This window comes from Acanthisitta chloris, unplaced genomic scaffold (genome assembly GCF_000695815.1).
Source record: "Acanthisitta chloris isolate BGI_N310 unplaced genomic scaffold, ASM69581v1 scaffold2886, whole genome shotgun sequence".
In the NCBI taxonomy this organism is placed as follows: Eukaryota; Metazoa; Chordata; class Aves; order Passeriformes; family Acanthisittidae; genus Acanthisitta; species Acanthisitta chloris.
In genome coordinates, this window is record NW_008676410.1 from 194,513 (window position 1) to 214,979 (window position 20,467).

The 20,467-nt window shown below is 38.4% G+C and overlaps 1 protein-coding gene across 1 annotated transcript in view; it reads left to right on the plus strand.

The window, feature by feature from the left end:
• The window catches only part of GRID1 (glutamate receptor, ionotropic, delta 1), a 113,067-nt gene extending 93,297 nt beyond the window's left edge, over window positions 1-19,770 (plus strand). Inside the window, exons 10-12 of the mRNA XM_009076122.1 lie at window positions 130-296; window positions 1,611-1,851; window positions 19,342-19,770. Coding sequence (XP_009074370.1) covers window positions 130-296; window positions 1,611-1,851; window positions 19,342-19,770 — 837 coding nt within the window. The remainder of the gene's footprint in view (window positions 1-129; window positions 297-1,610; window positions 1,852-19,341) is intronic.
• Window positions 19,771-20,467: the final 697 nt, after the last annotated feature.

Sequence of the window (20,467 nt, forward strand, 5' to 3'; positions counted from 1 at the left end):
TGGAGGTGATCTAATGAAATCCTACCAAGGAATAATGACAAGATCTAGATTTGTTTGTTGGCTTGGATTTTGTCCTACCTAGAAATGCAGTTTAGTTTAGATTGTGTCGTGTTCATGCTGTATTTACAGGCAAAGAAAGGAAACTATGCTTTCCTGTGGGATGTGACAGTGGTGGAATATGCTGCACTGACAGATGATGAATGCTCTGTGACAGTCATTGGAAACAGCATCAGCAGCAAAGGATATGGGATAGCTCTCCAGCATGGAAGTCCCTACAGAGATGTTTTCTCCCAGAGGTAAGCTGAAACAAAGCTCTTTTTATAGGATTCCTCTCTACAACCAGCAATCATTTCTGGTTCTCATTGATTTTGGCATTTAATTAATAAAGGATAGTGAATAAATGACAGCAGAGAGGTTATGAGTTCAGGCTCCAACAGAGCTGCTACTTCTGCTCCGTGTGCATCTGGTTTGGGAGGACCAGAGGTGATGTGTGGCCTCACACCTTCAGGCAGCACTGCCTCTGGCAGAAAGGACTGATGTGCTCAGAGCTTTATATGAGCTAGAAGACAGACTGAAGAGAGATCTTTGATTCATGCTACAATTTGCAGGCTCTGAAGCAATGTTGCTCCTTGCATTAAGCCAGTAGTAATGGCTTGATTTGTCCTTTGAGGTGGAGAGATAGAAAAACAAGAATTGCCAAGTATTGCATGGCACTGCTAAAACCACAAGATCATAAAACTATGCCATTTAGTGATCTCTGAGCTATCAGCTAGGAATACTTTTCCATGTGAATGCACACTCTGAAATGAAGACATGCAGTTGTGCAGGCATGTGTGGCTTTAGCAGAATGTGAGCGGGTGCTCTGCTCCAGGCAGGGAGTTGAAGCAAGATTTCTTCATCTTGTTCTTTTCTTTATAAAAAGGAGCAAAACTCCAGCTGCATAACTAGAGACAAAGCTGCCTCAAGAGAACAGATTGTTAGTAAACAGCTAAAACAGTTATCAAACCAAATCCAAAATGAATCATTCATGCAGAGAAGGGACACTTCACAAGAGACAAAACAATGATTAATTAGCAACTGTTAACACAGTAATTCAGGCATTAAGTAACAGCATTGAAGTAAAATCCTTTTAAATAAACTACATTTGCTGAAATAAATGAGTTGGTTGCTGCTTAAACAGATTTGTATTAAGTGGCACACAAATAGTAGCATGTTTAGCCTCACATGGTTTTGAAATTATTGTGGGAGAGCAGCAGTGGAGTGGGTTGAGCATTTCACTAGTGGGACCAGCTGTTGCAGCTGAATGTAGCCAGACCAGGCATGATTAATGGAATATGGTCATTTCCCTTGGAAATGCTGCTTGCATTGCAGTGGAATTTTTGACAGTCTCTTTTCCTAAAGTTATCCAGTGGAGTTTACCTGTTGCTGTGAGTAGAAAGAAATCTTAGCATAATGGAGTTTCAGATGAAGAATGCTGCACTGTGGTGGTGGCAGGGTAGAATTTTGAACTGTGGGATGGTAGATTTAAGAGTTGTGCAGCATACAGAAAAGACAAAAAAACTGTGAAACATAACATTGAAAATAATACTTGTCTTTTGAAATTTCTGTAGGATCCTTGAGTTGCAAGAAAGTGGAGATTTGGATGTTCTTAAACAGAAATGGTGGCCACGGATGGGACGTTGTGACCTGAATAGCCATACCAATGCACAGACAGATGGGAAGGCACTCAAGCTTCACAGTTTTGCAGGCGTTTTCTGCATTTTAGCAATAGGCCTTCTTCTTGCTTGCTTGGTGGCAGCATTGGAGTTGTGGTGGAACAGCAACCGTTGTCATCAAGAAACACCGAAAGAGGTCCATAACTTTTATTCTTATCACAATTAAAAGTAGAAAACACAAGAGAAAGAGTGAGTGGAAGTTGAGAGATTTTAGGTACTCTCATACAATAAATTTGATTATTTTTTTTTGATCCGCCATACTAAGCTTTGCATATAACTTTTTGGGTGGTTGTTTCTTAGCAAATAAAAAAAACCCAACAAATGTGTGTTTTGTGCACATGGAAGGTGCCAAACTGACAGCCCTGGAGACTAAAGTCCTCTATTTATTTATAGAGCAGATACAGCATGGGCAGCAGCAGTGCAAACTTCCCCACATTGCCCCACCAATGTGCCTCAACCCTGACCTGGAGAGACCACCTTTAGGGGTAAGAGAGTAGTTCAGAAACATGCACTTGGCCACTCTGCTGTGGGTGATGGGGAGACCAGTCACAGGCACCCAGTTGTGCCATCTGTGGTAATGTTTTCTCTGATCTGAGACCCCATCCATTGGCTGTGAGAACCATGCCCACCCTGCACAGACTGTGCAGCTGCCAGCTGTCTGGTAGCTGCTTTCCTTCATGGCTGACCTAGGCTGAGTTTGAAGAGGTACATGAGCAATTAAAAATAAACCAGCTAGTTAATAATTGAATAAGCCATATTGCCGTGACACTGTTTAAATGTTTCCTATCTTTTGAAGTCAGTTTTCTTTCTAAAAGTAGGAGACTCTGAGTTTAACCTGCATCTGACCTTCATATAACATGTTTTAGCTGGGAAAACACATCTGAAAAATTCTTGGGTTTGAATTTTTCATGCATAGCAGCAAGTAATAGTTAGCAATGATAGAATAAACAGTCCATACTCAGATCTATCTTGCATGAAGCCTATATTTCTTTACATAGATTAAATGTTTAACAAACTAACCTCTTGTAATTTTGGAGACACTGAGGCATTTGTAGGTGCTTTCTTCTTGGAACAGATGTTACAAGCAAATAGTAGCAGTGAGCTGCACTACAGCTGGAAAATAGCACGTAAGCCATCAATTCTAATCTATGTTTCTCAAGTTGCAGGAGTACTAGACTAACTGACATACCTATCACCTGTAAGCAATTTTGGCAAATTGGCAACCTGGTCTAGTGGATGGCATCCCTGCCCATGGCAGAGGAGTTGGATGGAACTCAAGGATCTGAGATCTCTTCCAACCCAAACTGCTCTATGATCCTATGATTTTGCCCTGCTGCCTTGCAGAAGTTGCTTCTGTTGTAACCCCAAAGGTTTCCCCACGTTAGCATTGAAGGCCTAAACCCTAGCAGTAGGTGGTTCACTGCCCACTATGAACACCTTGCAGGGCAAGGGGCAGAGATGTTGTCTGAAGTGTCCTCATGCTGCGTGTGCACAAGCACTCATCTGGCCAGACTATGCAGTGTGTTCCCCTCTACACTCAGGGACTCCCCTTTGTGTATTTTTGTAGGGTGAGATGAGAATGTGACCCAAAGGCAGTTTCATATAGCTAAGGTGAAATAATTCATTCTTTTATTGCAAGGAGTTTTAAATACTCAGTTTCCATTGCTGAAAAAGGATCTGTCTTCCTGAGTTTAAGTATTTTATTTTTTTCCTTGTCCCCTTCATTCCTCTTTTTATAACTGTAAGAAGGATTATTACAGATCCCTGCCTACCCAACTCCATGTTTTCTCCCTTTCCCATCCTTCTCCTTCTCCCCTTTCCTTCCAGTGCATTCTCAATCAGGGTTGCTCTGTACATCTGCACTGCTCTTTTGCAGTTTCTGTGACAAACAATGGACTATTTTTAAGCTTCTGTGTTTTAAAGTATACTGAAGTTTCTCACATGATACAGCTGTGCTTGGGAGGATCACTGTGCATGGGGTCTGCCCTCAGAGCACAACCAGGCTGGGTTAGGGAGGCAAATTAAACTCAGGCACAGCACATAGGTTCCAGAAAGACCAGTGATGTGGGTGCTGCTGAGAGGGGGAACAGCATCAGTGGGAGCCCTGGCACAAGCAGGTGTTAAAGTTGAATGAGAAAGTGCATGTTCCCAAGGAGAGGGCACAGGGCTGAGCTGAGATGGCCAAGAGGAAATCATATGGAGGGTAAGCTAGGCAGGCAGGATGGAATGAGGGGTCTCTGAAGGGACAGCTGCATGCAATGAAAGTTAGGCAGCTAGAGGCACCTTTGGATCAGGTGAGAGCAGGTGGATGGAAGGGCAACTGCTGCCCAGTGCCATGGACAGGATCTTAGGAACCCTCTGCCTAGATATGACACAGCCTCACTGCTGTTGCAATCTAAGCTGTGACCCTGTTGCAGACCAGGCACTGAGGGTTCTGATCACAGTGACCACAACACCCACTCAACTACATTAGCAAACAAATATACCAGATATTTCCTGGTAGATGAGTGGTCTAAGCTATTTTGTTTATGTGCTACCAGCAAGGGGTGATTGAAGTAGGATGGTTGATGGCTACTGCAATTAAGTACGAAAACAAGTTTCAGAAGAGATGACATACATGGGTTGAAGGTTTTTGATGTGTTTAGAAGAACCAAGTTTCAAAACATTGGGAAGGACAGGATCCAGGGTTGAAGGGAGTGTGGAGTTGTGGGTACTCCACAGCTTGAAGCAGGAGCAGTGGCTAGGCATGGTGTAGGGGACCAAAAGCACAATGAAGATTTGATCTCCAGGAGTAGCATGTTCAGGATACCACATTTCTACCACTGTGTGTTACCCTGCATTTCTACAGCAAGAGCCATAATGACAGAGCTACTGCATGCACAGCATACACAGAACATTAAAATCTGCCTCTTAGCTGCATCTGGTATTCCAGCCAAGTCATTAGTTCAGTAACAGCTGCAAACTCAAGTCATGCTGCTGATTTTCTTCTGCTTTTGGGAAGGCTTTGGCAAAACACAGGTGTTGTGATATCACCTAAAAATGGTGGGAACTGGGTTGTCTGCCAGACGTTTTCTTCTGTAAAGTGCATAGCTCGTGGAGGGTCACAGAAGAGGCTGATTTTCTTGTAGTCCAAGATTAGAATTTGGTGTCACCTATGAGATGAAGGAAAAGGTGGCAACATTTTGCTTCTGTGACCCTGACCCTGTTAGAAGCTTTATCAAACCATTGTAGAAAATTATAGTGGAATCAGAATCGACTGAGGAGTTGTCATGACTTGTGGAGCCCTTGTGTAACATTCTCTGTTTGGCATGACCCATGTGGTAGGTGTATCACATCATTAATTGCCTGCTCAAAAAAAAAGAGATGTTGGGAAGATGGATGTGTGTCTGCTATGGCAGATTTATGAGAGTTGGACAGAGTGCAGCTTGCTGGAGAGACAGAGAAAGCATTTTTCAGACTCTGATTTAGTATGTTGAGGGTCTGTGAAGTCCATGGCTAGAAGAATATGCACAGCCTTCATTAGCATTGGAGAAATGTTTTCAGCTGACATTAAGGTGCTGGTTTTTGCCAGATTGTTGTCTTTTCTTTTTCCACTTTGAATTTCTTAGGCTTTTGTGGAGGTTAACCTGAGCCAATACATTAGTGTTCAAGGACTCATATGTCTTCATGGTATAAATCACAGCTCTTAATTACAAAGAGTGTGAAAAATGTAGTGTTAACTATGTACCTGGGAGGTGCAGGAAGCCTCCCTTTTGAAACCTGACAACATAACTTTGACTTTCCCATCAACTTGATCTGTATTTGTATTGACTTTATAGGAAGAGGCATTTCAGGTGGAGAATGCTTCCAATTGGAGTAATTTTTACATTGATGGCATATGAAGAGACTCTGCCCCACAAAATTAAAAAAAATGGTATTGTTTCTAACTATTAAGTCAATTCATTAAGATAAACCTCGAGGAAAGATGAATTTCCTTTGTTTTCCCATAGACATGGTTGCCTTTGGTTCACAGTTGTATCATCCAAGGAATAGTGACATTTCTTGCTAGAAAAGTGAAGGCTGGGTTGATCTTCACTCAGGATGTTGATACAAGATATTTTTATTCAATTTGAAGCAGGTTTGTAAAACTGTTTCTAATGAGTTCTGCTGTACAAATCTTAATGTTATCCCTATTAATTCTAAATTTCATTCTTATCAGATTAACAAAAGAAATATTAGATCCAACGTCAGGAAAAAATTTATAGATGTAACACCATGCCACATTTCTTCGACGAGAACTTGAGTTTGTAATGTCTTACATTTGAAAAGATATCTGGCAACGTTAAAATGCCCTTACTAATTTCTGATTCAGAAAGTCTTATACTTGGTCATCTATTTAAAAACAGATTTTCTGGAATTTATAATCACCCTCTCCTAAGTGTTAAGACCCAGCCATCCTATACCCACAGGGAGATTTAGCCAGCTCACACATCGATCTCTGTGTGTTAAAATCTTGAATTTACACAGCTACGTCTGAGCCTGCGATACTGATACCTAGTCATTTGACTTTGATAAGCTTGAGAAAAGTTGGGAGTTGTAAAAAATTAGTACATTTTCTAGAGTCTCTGTTCAGTCACTCTGTGCCCCTTTTAAATAACTAAGCAATCTGATAAAGTTATTAAAACCTAGTACCATAAAAATATTGAGCTTTCACTAATTATCTCTGGATTTTTTTTAATTAGTCCTATGCATTTGTTTCACAATTTCAGTAAGCTATAATGTAATTTGGATCATTTAACTGCCAAGGGCTTTGCCACATCATCAGATTGTTGGTATCTTTTATTCCATTTGACAAGCTGACAGACAATTTTGACATCTTCACTGTCATTATGATCAAGCTGCTCACTGCAGTGGCCTCCCCAGCATCCTCTGTGCTCTATCAGCTATGTCTTAGTGTGATGTGCTATTCCCCTTTAAGATTATTACCTTTAAGCTGTCTTTAGAACTATGAAGAAAACATTCCTAGTTCATCTTCATACTACAATACAACGGAAATTTATAAGCAAGGATAAAATATCCTAAGCTGTCTTCAGAACTATTAAGAAAACATTCCTAGTTCATCCTCATACTACAAAACAATGGAAATTTATAAGCAAGGATAAAATATCTTACTATTCATGGAAAGAAAGTTGAATTCCCATATTTTTCACTGTGCATGAGATGTATTCACTAAGAAGAAATAAACAGGCAACCCCACACTTATATATAAGTTAGTCACTTATATAGGATGATTTTTTTAATTTTTTTTTTGCCGGGAACTGATTCTTGTTTCATCTCTCATAAAGATGGTATTGATTCACTTATAGTTAATGTAGCTCTTGAAAGATGATGTTAGAATGACCTCAAGAAATTCCTGGTTTGATTCTCTCTTTGTTCAGATAATATACATGATAAATCAGAAATCTAGTTTTTCCAAACAGCTGTGCTATTCCTAGCAATGTGGGTGTTTCAGAAACCATACCCAGTGTGTTTGTAAATGTGTAATAGATGAGTATTTTGAGGTTTTATTGGTTAAGGAATAGCATAGTTTTCCACCTCCTGACTTGCTACTAGTCATTGTCTCTTAACTTGTTTCAAATTTATAATTCATTAACAATCATAGTCTTCATGGCTTGGTTTGTGATTTCCTAACTTTCTCGTGCTTCTGCAAAATCATTTGATTCAGTAGACTCTTTTCACTTTTCTGTTCTTATATTTTATTTTGAAATTCTTGCAAAGGGGCAGCAATTCAGGTACTGTCCAGAGGGGGAACAGACTTGTATACGAGTAACAACTCTTATAATTCCTGTTTCCTGCTACTCCCAGTTTAATAATGCTTTAAATATTATTGAATCTCAAAAAGTCTAGACTCTGCAAACTCTATAGGATTAGATTGCTCTAAAAATTATTCCAAATATCTTGGCAGTATGCAGGACAAAAGAAAGAAAACCTGTATTTTTGGCCAGGGCAGCCTTGTGTGATCTGCCTTAAGTTCCCTTGTTTCCATGTCCAATGACATGCAAATTCCAGCCTACCTCAAAAATCCATATTTCTACCTGTAGCAGTCATGAAAGTTACCCACTAAGACTCTCCTCTGGTATTAGAAGACCATGAAACCCAGAAACCCATCCTTAGAAATGGAAATACAAGCTAGCAGACATTAAGTCCAATGGATTAAAATTTGTCACCGCTAAGAATTGTGATTTGCATCATATTCATCTCACTTCAGGTCTCCAACCAGATATTGCTCCATGGCAATTGAGGCTTCTGTACCTTCAGCATGGTGTCAGCAGTGTTGTTTTTTATTATTAAAGTGTCTTATGCTTTCACCATTATTTTCACTTTCCTTGTCTTTTTCTTTGTCACTTCACTTCCCTTGTCTCCTTTGTGGTGTTATCTTTTTATCTGACAATTTGATTCCCCCCAGGATGGTTCCTTTTGAGAGTGAAAGGAAACATGAGCTCATCAAACCGATATTCTATTTTCCCTTCATTGCATGTCCTCTATATTTTATCTTGTTTTTATTTTAAATTATTTTTTTCTGTATTTTAATGACATGTCTGAAATCTTTGTACATTTTTTTGCTCAGTTGCATATAAATTATCATTTGTTTGTACCACTGTATTGTATTCTACTTTTCTAAGAATAAATAAAGTTTTTTGGGGAAAATAAATCATGCAAACACTGGCAAAATAATGCATCTTAATGCCATCTAGAAATTCAGTTTCAAACTAGCTTTGAATATAATAAGCTGAGAAACTTCCTTTAACTAGCATTTTTAAATCAGCAAAGTGCTGTTAGGAATCAGTCATGCCAGAATGCAAAGTTTAATGTTGTTTGATAATAAAATATAAGCTGGACGAATCAGCTAAAGAGAAAAAAAAGAAATGAGTATATAATATATAAGTTACCTTGTACAGAAACTGATAATAGCTGGAAGGGCAACTTAACTAACTCAATGTTGGCTTTTTACATGAGTGAAGAAACAAGATTTTGTCTTTGGAAGTGCCTAGCAGTGAAGCAGATATCCTGTAATATCTGGTCACAGGCAGTGTGCACATCCAGAATCCAATGAAATCAGTCAACCCTTGCTATTGATCACCTTAGGTTTTGGTCAAGGCTGTAATGGATTTAAAAGTGACATGTCATCCCATGATTAATGACACTGGGCTCAGTCTTCTGCTGCCGAAAGCAGTGTTGAAACAATTGAGTTTGCTACAAGCATATTTCCCTAGCTGCAAGGAAGGGATTTTTGTCTTTGGTTTAATTTTTCTCTCAGTCATATAAGAAAACCCCACTAATGGGATTCTTAGGGATATAATCTGGATTTACTAGGCCTGAACCTTAAGAGTGGGATAATATTGAAGAGAAATAAGCTTAAAAAATGATTGTTGCCATGCAGGGAAATCAAAAAGAAATAACCTGTTTAAAGTTTCAGTTTGGTAATGAGTTTAAGTACTTGTTAATTTGCATTATAGCACCTATCCCAGGGAATTTCTGTGGCTACTCATGTGCTTGGCATGAGCTTATGTATTTTACTGAATTGGAGCCTTAATGTGTCAGATTCTTTTAGATTCTTTGCACAATGTTTACAGAGCTAATTTTTGTATGCTTTATCTCAGCCTACAGTGGTATTTGAAAGTTGACTTTTTGCAGGGGGTGTAAAACAATGAAATTAGTAAAAGTTTAAAATAAAAAAAAACATAAAATGTGACTTTTTCTCAATTTTCTTCTACATTTTTGTGGTTTGTAAAATGCCTTAGTTGTTGATCTGACTAAGCATTTAAACATGTACATAATATTAAACAAGAGTTTGATCCTGATTTCACCCATATCACCAAAACACTTCCATTCCTTTAAGTGGTGTAGGATCAAACTTCTATTGCTTTGAAACCAACATGTATAAAGCAGAAACTGGAGGTTACATGTCTGTTGAAGTTATTTGCTGAAAATTGACCTTGCCATAAAATAATACTAACATGCAATATATAAATCTATTTGTCCATTGAATTTAAATAATTTCATAGTACCTCAAATAACCTGTTGCCAATATTAGCAAAATATTAAGGAATCACAGATATCAATACTGTGGAAAATATTTTTTTTCAAATAATCAATGGTTTGTGTATTATTTTCTGTAAGTTCAGAACCATATTTATAAGCATATATGTAGAAAACAGCTACTTGGACTCACTCAGTATACCAAGTGCTATTTCTTAAGAACTATTCAATATGCAAGAACTCTGTTGTGGGAAACTGGTGGTGAGATATTTATTATGCTGAGCAATTTTGGCTGGTCATGTCTTTTCTTATGTCAAAGTAGGACCTTGGGCAATTTTCAAAATATGGACCTGAATGAGGGTGCAGAAACCTTCTCAAAATTCAATTTTCAATTAAAACACTCGTGCCTAATAGTCAGGAGTAAGTTTTGTAAGACTTTCACATAGCTGGAGTGAAGAGGAGAGATTTTGTAAGGCAGCTATCACTGGGCATTAAACAGGTTGTAGAAACAATTCTTTGTCTCCTGTACCAACTCTCTCTTCTACTCTTGGCATAATAGGAAAAAATGGGAACTTTTGAGATTTGGATTTGACTAGACTGGAATGGTGAAGAAGGAGCAATCTGTTATGCCTGATGCTCCAGTAGAGTAAATCAGACTGTTAAAGGGTAGCATTACTTTGCTTTGGGCTCACTAGAGTGAAAAATTACATCCCTTATGGACTAGATAATAATTTGGGATTTAAAAGCTGTGTAAAGCAATGTAAAGAATCCATTAATTTTTAGTGAGTTTTGGAACAGAACCATCATGAATTTAATTTTTACTTCATAAAAGGGTAATCTGTTGGCTCACAGGGTAATTTTAGATGTAGTTGAATTCTGAAAACACCACCCTCTAGAGAGCCATCCTCTTTTGTTGCAGTGTCTAGAATTTGCTATTTCAGACCAGAAGTATAAGAAATAATAAGAATATGTTTGCTAAAAAGAGAGAAATATTAATTACATTATTAGCCTCACTATCTTGATCCTTTTTTTTTCTCTCCACATCTTCCTTTCCCTTTCTCTCTGGAGATGGCCAATGATGTCAGGTTGGGCCTCAGAACCATGGTGAGAATTTATAACAAACATACAGATAATTGGTTTGTTGTTAAAAATGCCTGCACAGATGAATCCCTGCTAGTTTTCTCCTCATCTTTACCTCTCCCTGGAAATTCCCTTGAACCTAACCTTTGTGTTGTTGGAAGTGCCTCTAACTACACTATATACAGTGTGTACACAGTAAAGGTTTCTCCAATTGCAAGTTCTCCTTTCCCCTAAAAGAGTTCCTTTGCAGAGACATTGGCATGCTCATCAACCAGCACTCATTCTGTACTGCATTTTGCTGCTTGTATTGAAAAATGTTTCTTTGCATTCTCTTTGCATTCACTGTTTATTTTTAACCTCATAAAGACTGTGGAAACATCTGTATAATGTGAACCAGTCATTGATTTTCTTTGTAGTTGGGCTACCAGTTTGTGAACCAAGGTTGGTAAGGATTTTAAAGCTTGAACATCTCAGCACGAGGCTGAATGTCTCCTTTCGTATTGAGTAGCAAATGGAAATCCTATCACAGCCTCTTGCCTTGCAGGTTTGAATCTGCTGTGAGTTGTGAGGACTAGACAGTGTTTCTCGGTGATTGCACTTAGTTAATGGATCATGGTGAATGTGGGAGCAGATCACTGCAGGAAACTGTGGGGCTACCTGCTGTCACCTAATGTCAGATGCTTCTCCTACCAGTTGTGTCCTGGGTATTTATTCACACGGTGGATGCAGTCGAAGAAAAACAAAACAAAGAGGTTTAGCTGGTTTAGGTTGGTGTGTGTCATCATCCTCAATGACCTGCTCACTGTCTGGTGCATTTCTGGACATGACTCACAGGCAGGAACGGGGAGTTCACTGTCTGGTGCGTTTCTGGACATGACTCACAGGCAGGAACTATGGGGCAGTTACAGCACTTTAAGCATTAGATCCCTGGTTAGATGTGATTTCAGGTTGGATAAATCCAATATGGGTAAGGAGGACAATGCAAGTGTGGAAAGACATGAACTGCTTCATGAAGATCCTTGCTACCTACAGCAGTTCTGTAGCAAGTCACTATTATTTTTTGATCTCTAGGCATTTGGTAATAGTTTTCTAATTTCACCTCTATTCTGGCTGTGGGTAGGTGGGAATAACCTTTGGCAATATATTTGAAACAATTTTCTATCATATTAACATCATCTTTGTGGTATTCTATTATTTCTCACTTTTTTTTCAGGTTTACTTAGAAGGGAAAAGAAAATTACTGTCTCCTCATAAATGAATTTGTGCTCTCTGGTGAAGGAGAGCATCACCTAGTGCATAAGGTGGCCTCTTGTACATAATTTTTGTTTTGAAGTTTTGTTTCTTTGCAGATGATTACACAATGAATGAAATTAGGATATTATAAAACTCTTTCCTTTCTTGTATTCCAATTAGATAACAGCCTACTGGACCTCACCTGATGTCAGTACCAGTGCATTCTTCTAACAGCTGTTTTATGGATGATAACTTAGTTAATTGCTAATTTAAAATACATGGTATAGTTTCCACTTCTAAGAGCAGAAGCTGAAGAATTTGGCCTATTTATAAAAGCAGTTTTTCAAGTAGACTCTTGAGGTGCTTCTCTACAAGTTTCTCTAAAAGATACTGTTATGGTCATAGCAGCATATAGCAGAGTACACTCAGAAACCACTCAGCAAATTTTGTGTACCATTAAGTGCTATTTGATTAGGTCAGTTGCCTGTGTTAAATTAATGACAGCAAACATACATCATCACTGCATCTGTTTATGCATCTGTCTGCATTTCACTGCATTGTCGACTGCAGAATCTCTAGAATAATGAGTGTGGCAAACTGAGTCATATTAAAAGGAGTTATTTGTATTAATCTAACACCATACTGTGTTGTCATTGTTTTGCAGCACATCTATTACATATATCATCACTGCTTTTTCTTCTCAAGCAAGCCAATTAAGCCTGGTTTTGCCAGTCTGTCAGAGCCTCCTGGAATAAATTAAAATTACAGCTTTGTATATGCAGTAGCTGTTGCTGCAAGTAATGATAATGACCCTGGGTGAATACAAGATTTCAAAATTACCTTAAACAATTGTACATATGCAGAGCTGCTTCTGCTTTATTTCTCCTTAACAAGTTAAATGTTTGAGTCCACACTGATTGAAACCCCACAGACAGAAACTGATAGCTGGGTGGAGCTGTGTGTTTTGACACTGAACTAAGAAGAGAATAGCCTGTGGGTACCTGAGCATGGAAACTTCACTGTTTCAGTTTTATTTCTCTGCTTTGTTTCTCACTTACATGTTGTGCCTGTCTGTGCATGAGACTTCCTTTCTGCATAGCTGGGTACGTGTGCCTTCCATCATCTGTGTCTCATGACCTCTGATACTTGGATTTTTTAGCATATATGAGTCAAGAGGGCTTTTATATGGATGGGAGAGAGACCAGCAAGTAGCCTGGTCAAGGCCAGAAGAGGAAATGTCTGTCTGAGGCTGGGGTTTGACTCAAATTTTCAACACCAGTCTTAATCACAAAATTGTCTTATTTTTTTCAAATCACTCACAGAAGGAAAATCTATTAGCATTTATGTCTTGGTTTCATTCCCCTCACCAAAAGATAATCCTTCATGTTGTCACCCAAGACACAAACAAACAAACAAACCAGAAATGTGCCATGATTGATGATTAAGACTATATTACTTTAAAAGCATTATTTCCTGCATATCTCCCAAGGCCTATTAAGAACTGCATTAACAGGCTTTTAATTCCTGGCACAGTTATTGGCACCTGACTGCTAGGTATTGACACATTGATGCTAGTCCCTCCCTGTATGAGCCTGTCTGCCCATATTGGCTACATTTCTGAATTTTTAGTCCTTTTAGGGTCAGGGCCATCAATCTTCTTATTCTCCAGTCTAATGTGCTTTTATTTGCATTATGTGGGATGCAGATGCAACTTACCACAGTCTTGACATAGTTTTAGCAACGAATTTCTGCAGATATTTGACCTTCCTTATCAGGTGTCTCCCTTTTTTGCCTTACTGTAACTGCTTCATCAGTTTGTAGCATTTTTATATCTTCAAGTGACTTATTTTGAACTTTGTGATAAGCTCAAAGAAATCACAAGTAAGTACAAGAGGACAACATGGTGTTTTATAAAAATGTTTTTCTCAAAAATCTTCCCTTTGGAAAATCCCAAGCATTGCAAGTCTGTCAGCTGAGCAGTATTACCTTTTAATTAATTGTGTTTAGAGTGATGTAATCAATTTCCTGAAAACATCAGCTAGGAGCTCTATTTCCAACACTCAGTGATATGTCTCTTGAATTTGGTCATGTTTACTGACTCCAAACCACCAAAGGAGTTTCATATTCTTTCAGTATGGCTGCCCATAGGATTTTTTTAGAACCCACTGTCAAAAGTCACATAAAATCAGTTAGGAAAAAAATACTGATTACTCTGTAAATTATCTTATCTGCATTTATATCTTGCCATCATTTCTCTTTGTGTCATAAAGCCAAATTTGGTTAGTCCTGAAAGGGAGTCATAGTTTCTTGCAGGTGTGGTCATGCAGGTTTAGTCATTCCCAGATAATTCTGGGGAACATCCTTCAAATCCACTCCAGCAGTTGCCAGGGTGTGCTTCTGGTGTCAGGCATAAGCCATTTAACCTGTTGTTGATCATGATGAAGTGCTTGGGTTGTATCAGAAACATGCCCTTCAATCACCCTTCCAGAACTAAACCTCCTTGGGGAAGAATGACATTTCAGTTGGTATTTATGAATAAGATAATTTCCTGACCAGGAGCAATGTTTAGTTAGCTGTTTTCCTTAAGCTTGCAGAGGATAAGCCTGTGTGCATAATTCATTTTCCTTACATGTTTCCTCCCTTCACTGATTAATTTCTTCAACTGATCTGCTTGGAGTACAACATTAATATTGAAAATAGAATTATGAAGCTACAAAGGAAAAATCTTATATATCTCCTTCTGGCAACACAAGCATATACATTTATCCAGTGTCGTTATAGATGAAAAGTGAAGTTGAATTGGCATGAAACATCTGAGATGTGACATAATTAACTAAGTTTTGTATATTAAGTGCAAAAAAAGAAAGAGAAGCAACCTTTGGAGATGTGTCTGTCACAGACACTGAGGTATTAAGTTTGGAGCTCATTCATTTAGCTCTTGAAGAGACCTAAGTGAGGCTAAGTGGAGCTGATGCCAGGAAGCTTTGTGAAGAGAAGCATGTAAGGCTTCCCTTGACAGTCCTTTGGGTAAGGGAGGGCTCTGCACTACAAAACCAGCACACTATCCACAAACTATCATGGATTCTGGTTTTTCATCCATAGGCAAGGTCTGGTGCCTCTAAAGCTCCAAGCCTTGGTGTATCAATTTGTAATAATTTATTAATTTTAATTCATTACTTTTACAATAGAGGAATGCACAAATAGAGAGCAATTACAGCATCAGAAAGCTTGAAAATCTTTTACAATGTTACATTGCTGTTTCACAATTAAGGTGGAAAAGCCTCAGGAAATGAAAAAGAAGCGATCTAAGTTCTTAAAATTATAACAAATCACTCATATTTAATGAAGATTATAGAATTAAAAATAAAGCAGAACACAGAGTTGACAAGGGAACAAAATGCCATAACTTTTCAGGCTTTATTACCAAATAATCCTTTTCCCATTTAGCTTATTAGTTTTCAGTAACATATGCTTTGTTGCTGAATTTTCCAGGAGAACAATAAAGAAAAGAAAGATTAGGTTTACACAATTTACAAATTCTGAAAGCTTCACTTGTCACATAAAGCTATCCCAAAGCCTTCAGTTCTGGAAATCTTGGCATTCAAAGCAGTTTTATAGTATGTAATGACAAACTAATCTTTTCAAGGGTTTCTGATTTTTATCTTAGGGGTTTTTTTAAGTATTTGAAGAATCATTCATTCAACATTAAGAAAGTTCTTTACAAAGCTTGACATTTAGTTATTTAGCTGTTCTTCATCTAATAAGACAAAGGGAAGAACCTTTAAAAATGTGATTTTATTATTCCTTGGAGACAGAGTTGCTTTCCATAACCTTTACAAACATTTTATTTTGACAATGAAAAGTAGGAGTAATGTGAATTTCTGGGTTCTTGAAAGCCTTTAAAAAGTTTTCTCTAATATTAATAAGGCCAGAAAACTGTCCTTAATGCTGAAGAAAAAGAAGTAGGCAGATGAAATCTTCACCCCTACCTCTAAAAAACCCCAAGCATTTACTTCTCTACTAACTTCATAGAGTGTTCTGATGTAGTTAGAATGTGACGTGTCTGTGCAGGAATTGATTTTTATTTTTCTTGGGAATGAAAACTGTAGCACAGTGAAACATAAGTTTGTATTGTAAAACATAAAACAACTATGGATTCACCATTTTCTGAGGAGTGCTGTCCCACAGCAGGACTGTGCAGAGTAGAAGAAAAGACCTGTAAGGCCAGTGGAGGGGAACATTCCAAATATCGTGGTCCTTAATAGCTCCTGTGGTCTGAACCAGGACATGTCAGTTATAAACATCCCATCTGTGGTTCTTCATGTTTTCATGTTAAAAGGGCTAAGCTAAGTATATAACCAGGATTAATTCATGCTTTGAATTTTATGATCTTTTGTGCACAGATGCTCCAAATGAAGAGTCTGCCTTGTTCACAAATTTATTTTTCCTCTGCAAACAGTTAATGGCTACATGTTGCAGTTACTGAAATCCTACCTTTCCCTCTTGCTTGGCTTTATCCAAGGCACATTATATTCGTTCTGTAGCAAAGCAGGTGGAATTCACTGAGGATGTGCTTGCAATCAAAAAATTCAAATACAAATAAAATGTTGATGCATATTTTCACTTGAAATGATCCGAAGAAGGCATTAGTATTTGGCAACAGCTCAGAAAAATGTAAATGAGTCATGAACATTTCTCCAAAGTCTCATTTAGGAAAATTTGGTTTAGTATTTGCTCAGCTCTAACTTCAGTTCTTTTTTTTTTATTTCTCCTTGTTTTGTAGAAGTGGTTTGACAAGAATACAGGTCCCAGATAACTATAATGCCAACCTAGGAGTCTAAATCACAGCTAGCATTGTTTAGGAAAGAAATAGCACAGGGCACCTAATGAAGCATTAGATAATGAGCTTCTGGGAGTTAGCTTCCATAGGCAAAGATGGTATCATATGTGGTGGTAGCTGAAGTTTGTGGACATGCAGAACTTTGCCATAAGTGATCTGTGCAAAAGGAACCTGCCCATGGAGGTCAAGTCCTTATGTCCACTAGGAAACAAGAACCTTTTTCACACTTGCCCTCAGTCCACAATTTTACTTAAAGAAAGAGAAACAAAGGAAATGGTGAATTAAATCCATGTAATCCTCTGGCCATTGTACCACAAATTCTTAATTTACCTAGCTACAGAGTTTATGAAAGAGCCTCTGAGTTATCGTCAGCTTAGTGCGTTGTCTAAGCTATTGAATGAAGAGCCTGACAGGACAGGTATGGTTGTTGGCAAGAAGGACTTAATGCAGCTGCAGAGTTATCTAATCAAGGGTTGTGTGATGCCTTATGACAAAAATTTTATTTATTTTTGATTTATTATCCATTGATAGTGTCTAACTGAAAAATATCTGATTAGAGAATTTGGCTGAAAAAGCAGGATTTTTTTAAAACACAGTTTGTTTCTTTGTTGAGGAAGATTATATCCCCAGGGTTTCTGGGAGCTTCATTGGGATTTTGGTGGATTTGTGATGTAAATGAAATAGGAATTCATTTTCTACTGATTAGCAAAGAATTTGCAACATGTGGCTCAGCCCTTTAATTGTGGAGCAGTTGTACTCAGGTTGAAATCAATATGGATTTAGCCTAAGCTAGGGACACAGGTTTGGACTCGACATCATGTAACACTAATTCATTTCCAAATCCATGCAGGGATCAGCAAATTCAATAGTTCTTGAGTAATGTAGAAGTGCTGTTAAATCACAAGTTTAGATTTGAGTCTGTAGTTGACATTGACTGGAATCAAGGACTTTGGTGTTGACTTGTCAGTGTACAGGTGAAAGCATAGATGTATAGCAGAGGATACCACTGGAATAATATTGTAATTCTCTGTGCTCCACCTGAACACCAAAAGATTATCAGGAGTGAGTGGCAGTGACACCTTGTATTTCTCTGTTCCCAGAGCCTAGATTTTGGGATTAATCAGTAAAACTGCTAGTGTTGTGTTTAACAAAATAGCTAACCACATGTTGACCTTGGTCAGTCAGGGATTACTGGAACACAAAAGTTTCCTGTAGTCCTACTTCCTAGCTTGGAATCTTGCTGGCTGACTAATGTAATTAAAGGTGCTTTCAGACTGGGGAATTTCTCCAGTTCTCAGGATGTTGGGGTTTTATAGATGCTTTGCTGCTATTTTGTTGTATGTTACATTTGCATCAGGTACAACTGCAGATCATAGCTGTGCTTTATGAAAAGTAGAGAAATTATATAATACCTTTTTATTTGCAATACAATGCTAGCTATTAAAATTCAGTCATACAGCATCCCTGGTGGTTGACTTTACCCTGCCAGTTTTGTTGCTTTCCAACTGGAGCATCCTGGATGCTGCGCTGAGATGATAAACAGCTGCTTTAAAAAAAGACAACTTCTTTTGCTGTACTTCCTCGTGGAAGCTGAAACATGTTGAGTAAGTGGTCCTGAAATTTGAATGAAGAGACTGCTCTGGGAACCTTCGCATTCTCAGAAGATGGTCATGCATTTTCTAAAGTCCAGTTTTGCTTTCCCAAGCTCTGACCACAGACTTTTTCCAGATGGTGGGGCAAGGCGACAGACAGCTTAGAGCTGGCCACGCAGCTGTTCAAAACAAAAATGCATGGTTTCCTCCCCAGGGTTCCCAGAATAGGTGTCTCTCAGTGCTGTTTCAGTAGATCTATATTCTGTGTAATACAGGTGACCCAGAGCTTCCTGCTGGGAAGGGAAGAATTATTTACCACTGCAAATCCTGGCCAGTAGATTTAGACACATGAAGCAACTACCTTGAAGTAAGGGTTTTTTCACTGACATGTTTCATTGCTGTGTTCATTAGAAAATGCACTGCAAATACCTGAGACAGTGGTGAGCTGTCTTGTGGTTACAAGGTGGTGAGCTGCCTGCTGGAATTTGTATTCCCAGCTCACTTGTTTGCCTGCCATATGCTTTTTTCTGGGATTACACAAGGTGAGCTAAAGGCATTGGGGATGTCCTGGTCCCTGGTGCCAGATCCTGTCAGCTGAACCACAGTGATCAGTTTATCTCCAATGAGGGTGAGATTGACAACATCAGGGGCTTCTGCAGGCTGAGATTGAGTTGGTGTTTTCTTTAGCATGTTTCTCAGCTGGAGATGCTGGGTGAACATCGAGGTTTGTCATAGGCACAGGTGAAAGCAAAGTGATGTCATGAGAGATCAGCAACTCCAGTGACACAAAGGAAACGAAGGGGGGGCCAGATGGGATTGGAGATTGTGTTTGGACTGATTGTTCTGGTTTCTTCCTTACTAGGACAAAGAAGTGAATCTGGAGCAGGTCCATAGACGCATGAACAGTTTAATTGATGAAGACATAGCACACAAGCAAATCTCTCCAGCATCCATTGAAATCTCAGCCTTGGAGATTGGTGGCATGCAGCCAGCTCAGACCCTGGAGCCGGTACGCGAATACCAGAACACGCAACTTTCTGTCACCACCTTTTTACCAGAACAGACAACTCATGGTGCCAGCAGGACACTCACAGCTGCCTCTGGCAGCAACCTGCCACTGCCCCTGAGCAGCTCAGCCACCATGCCCTCCATACAGTGTAAACACAGGTCACCAAATGGAGGACTATTTCGTCAGAGTCCCGTGAAAACCCCAATCCCAATGTCATTCCAGTCTGTGCCGGGGGGAGTCATTCCAGAAGCAATGGAGCCCTCACATGGAACATCCATATGATGAAAACAAACAGTAAAACAACCAGCAGAGCTTTTTAATACAAAATTTAAAATTAAAAAAAAAAAAAAATAAACAACAAAAAAAAAGGAAAATAAACTCTTACATTTTTCTTGTATATACTTGTAAATAATGAAAGAATGAAGTGGGGTAAAAGTGTATTTTGAATATTCCCAATTTTCGAAGTAAGTAAAAAACAAAACAAAAAAAAAAAAAAAAGCAAACAAAAATGTATGAATGACTTTGTAAATTTTGTTCTATATGAATAAAAAGGCAAACTACTTGTGGTCGTTCTCAAGTGCCAAAGAAGACCTGTTACTGGGACTGAGGGCCATACGTTTTTTTCTTCCATGGATTTCAACATTTATTCCCTTACAAGTTTGATTTTTTAAGAGCAAAAAAATTACTTGTTTCTTGCTAGAAAATTCACCGTGCTCAGATCTCTCCTTTCCCCAGAACCCTATTTTATAATCAAGATGGCAATTCACTTTGAGAACTTAACAGCTGGTATTAGCATAGCAGTAACAAATGCTTTAAAGGTGAATTATAACTAAAATCCAACAAACAATAAACAGAAAAAAAAAAAGAGAGAACTTTTTCCTTCTAACAAGAGTTTAAACTTCCACACAGTTTCTGTGTTTAAGCACAGGATTATTGGATTGTGTTTATATGTGTCTGCTGTGCTGTGTGGCTCTTTTTA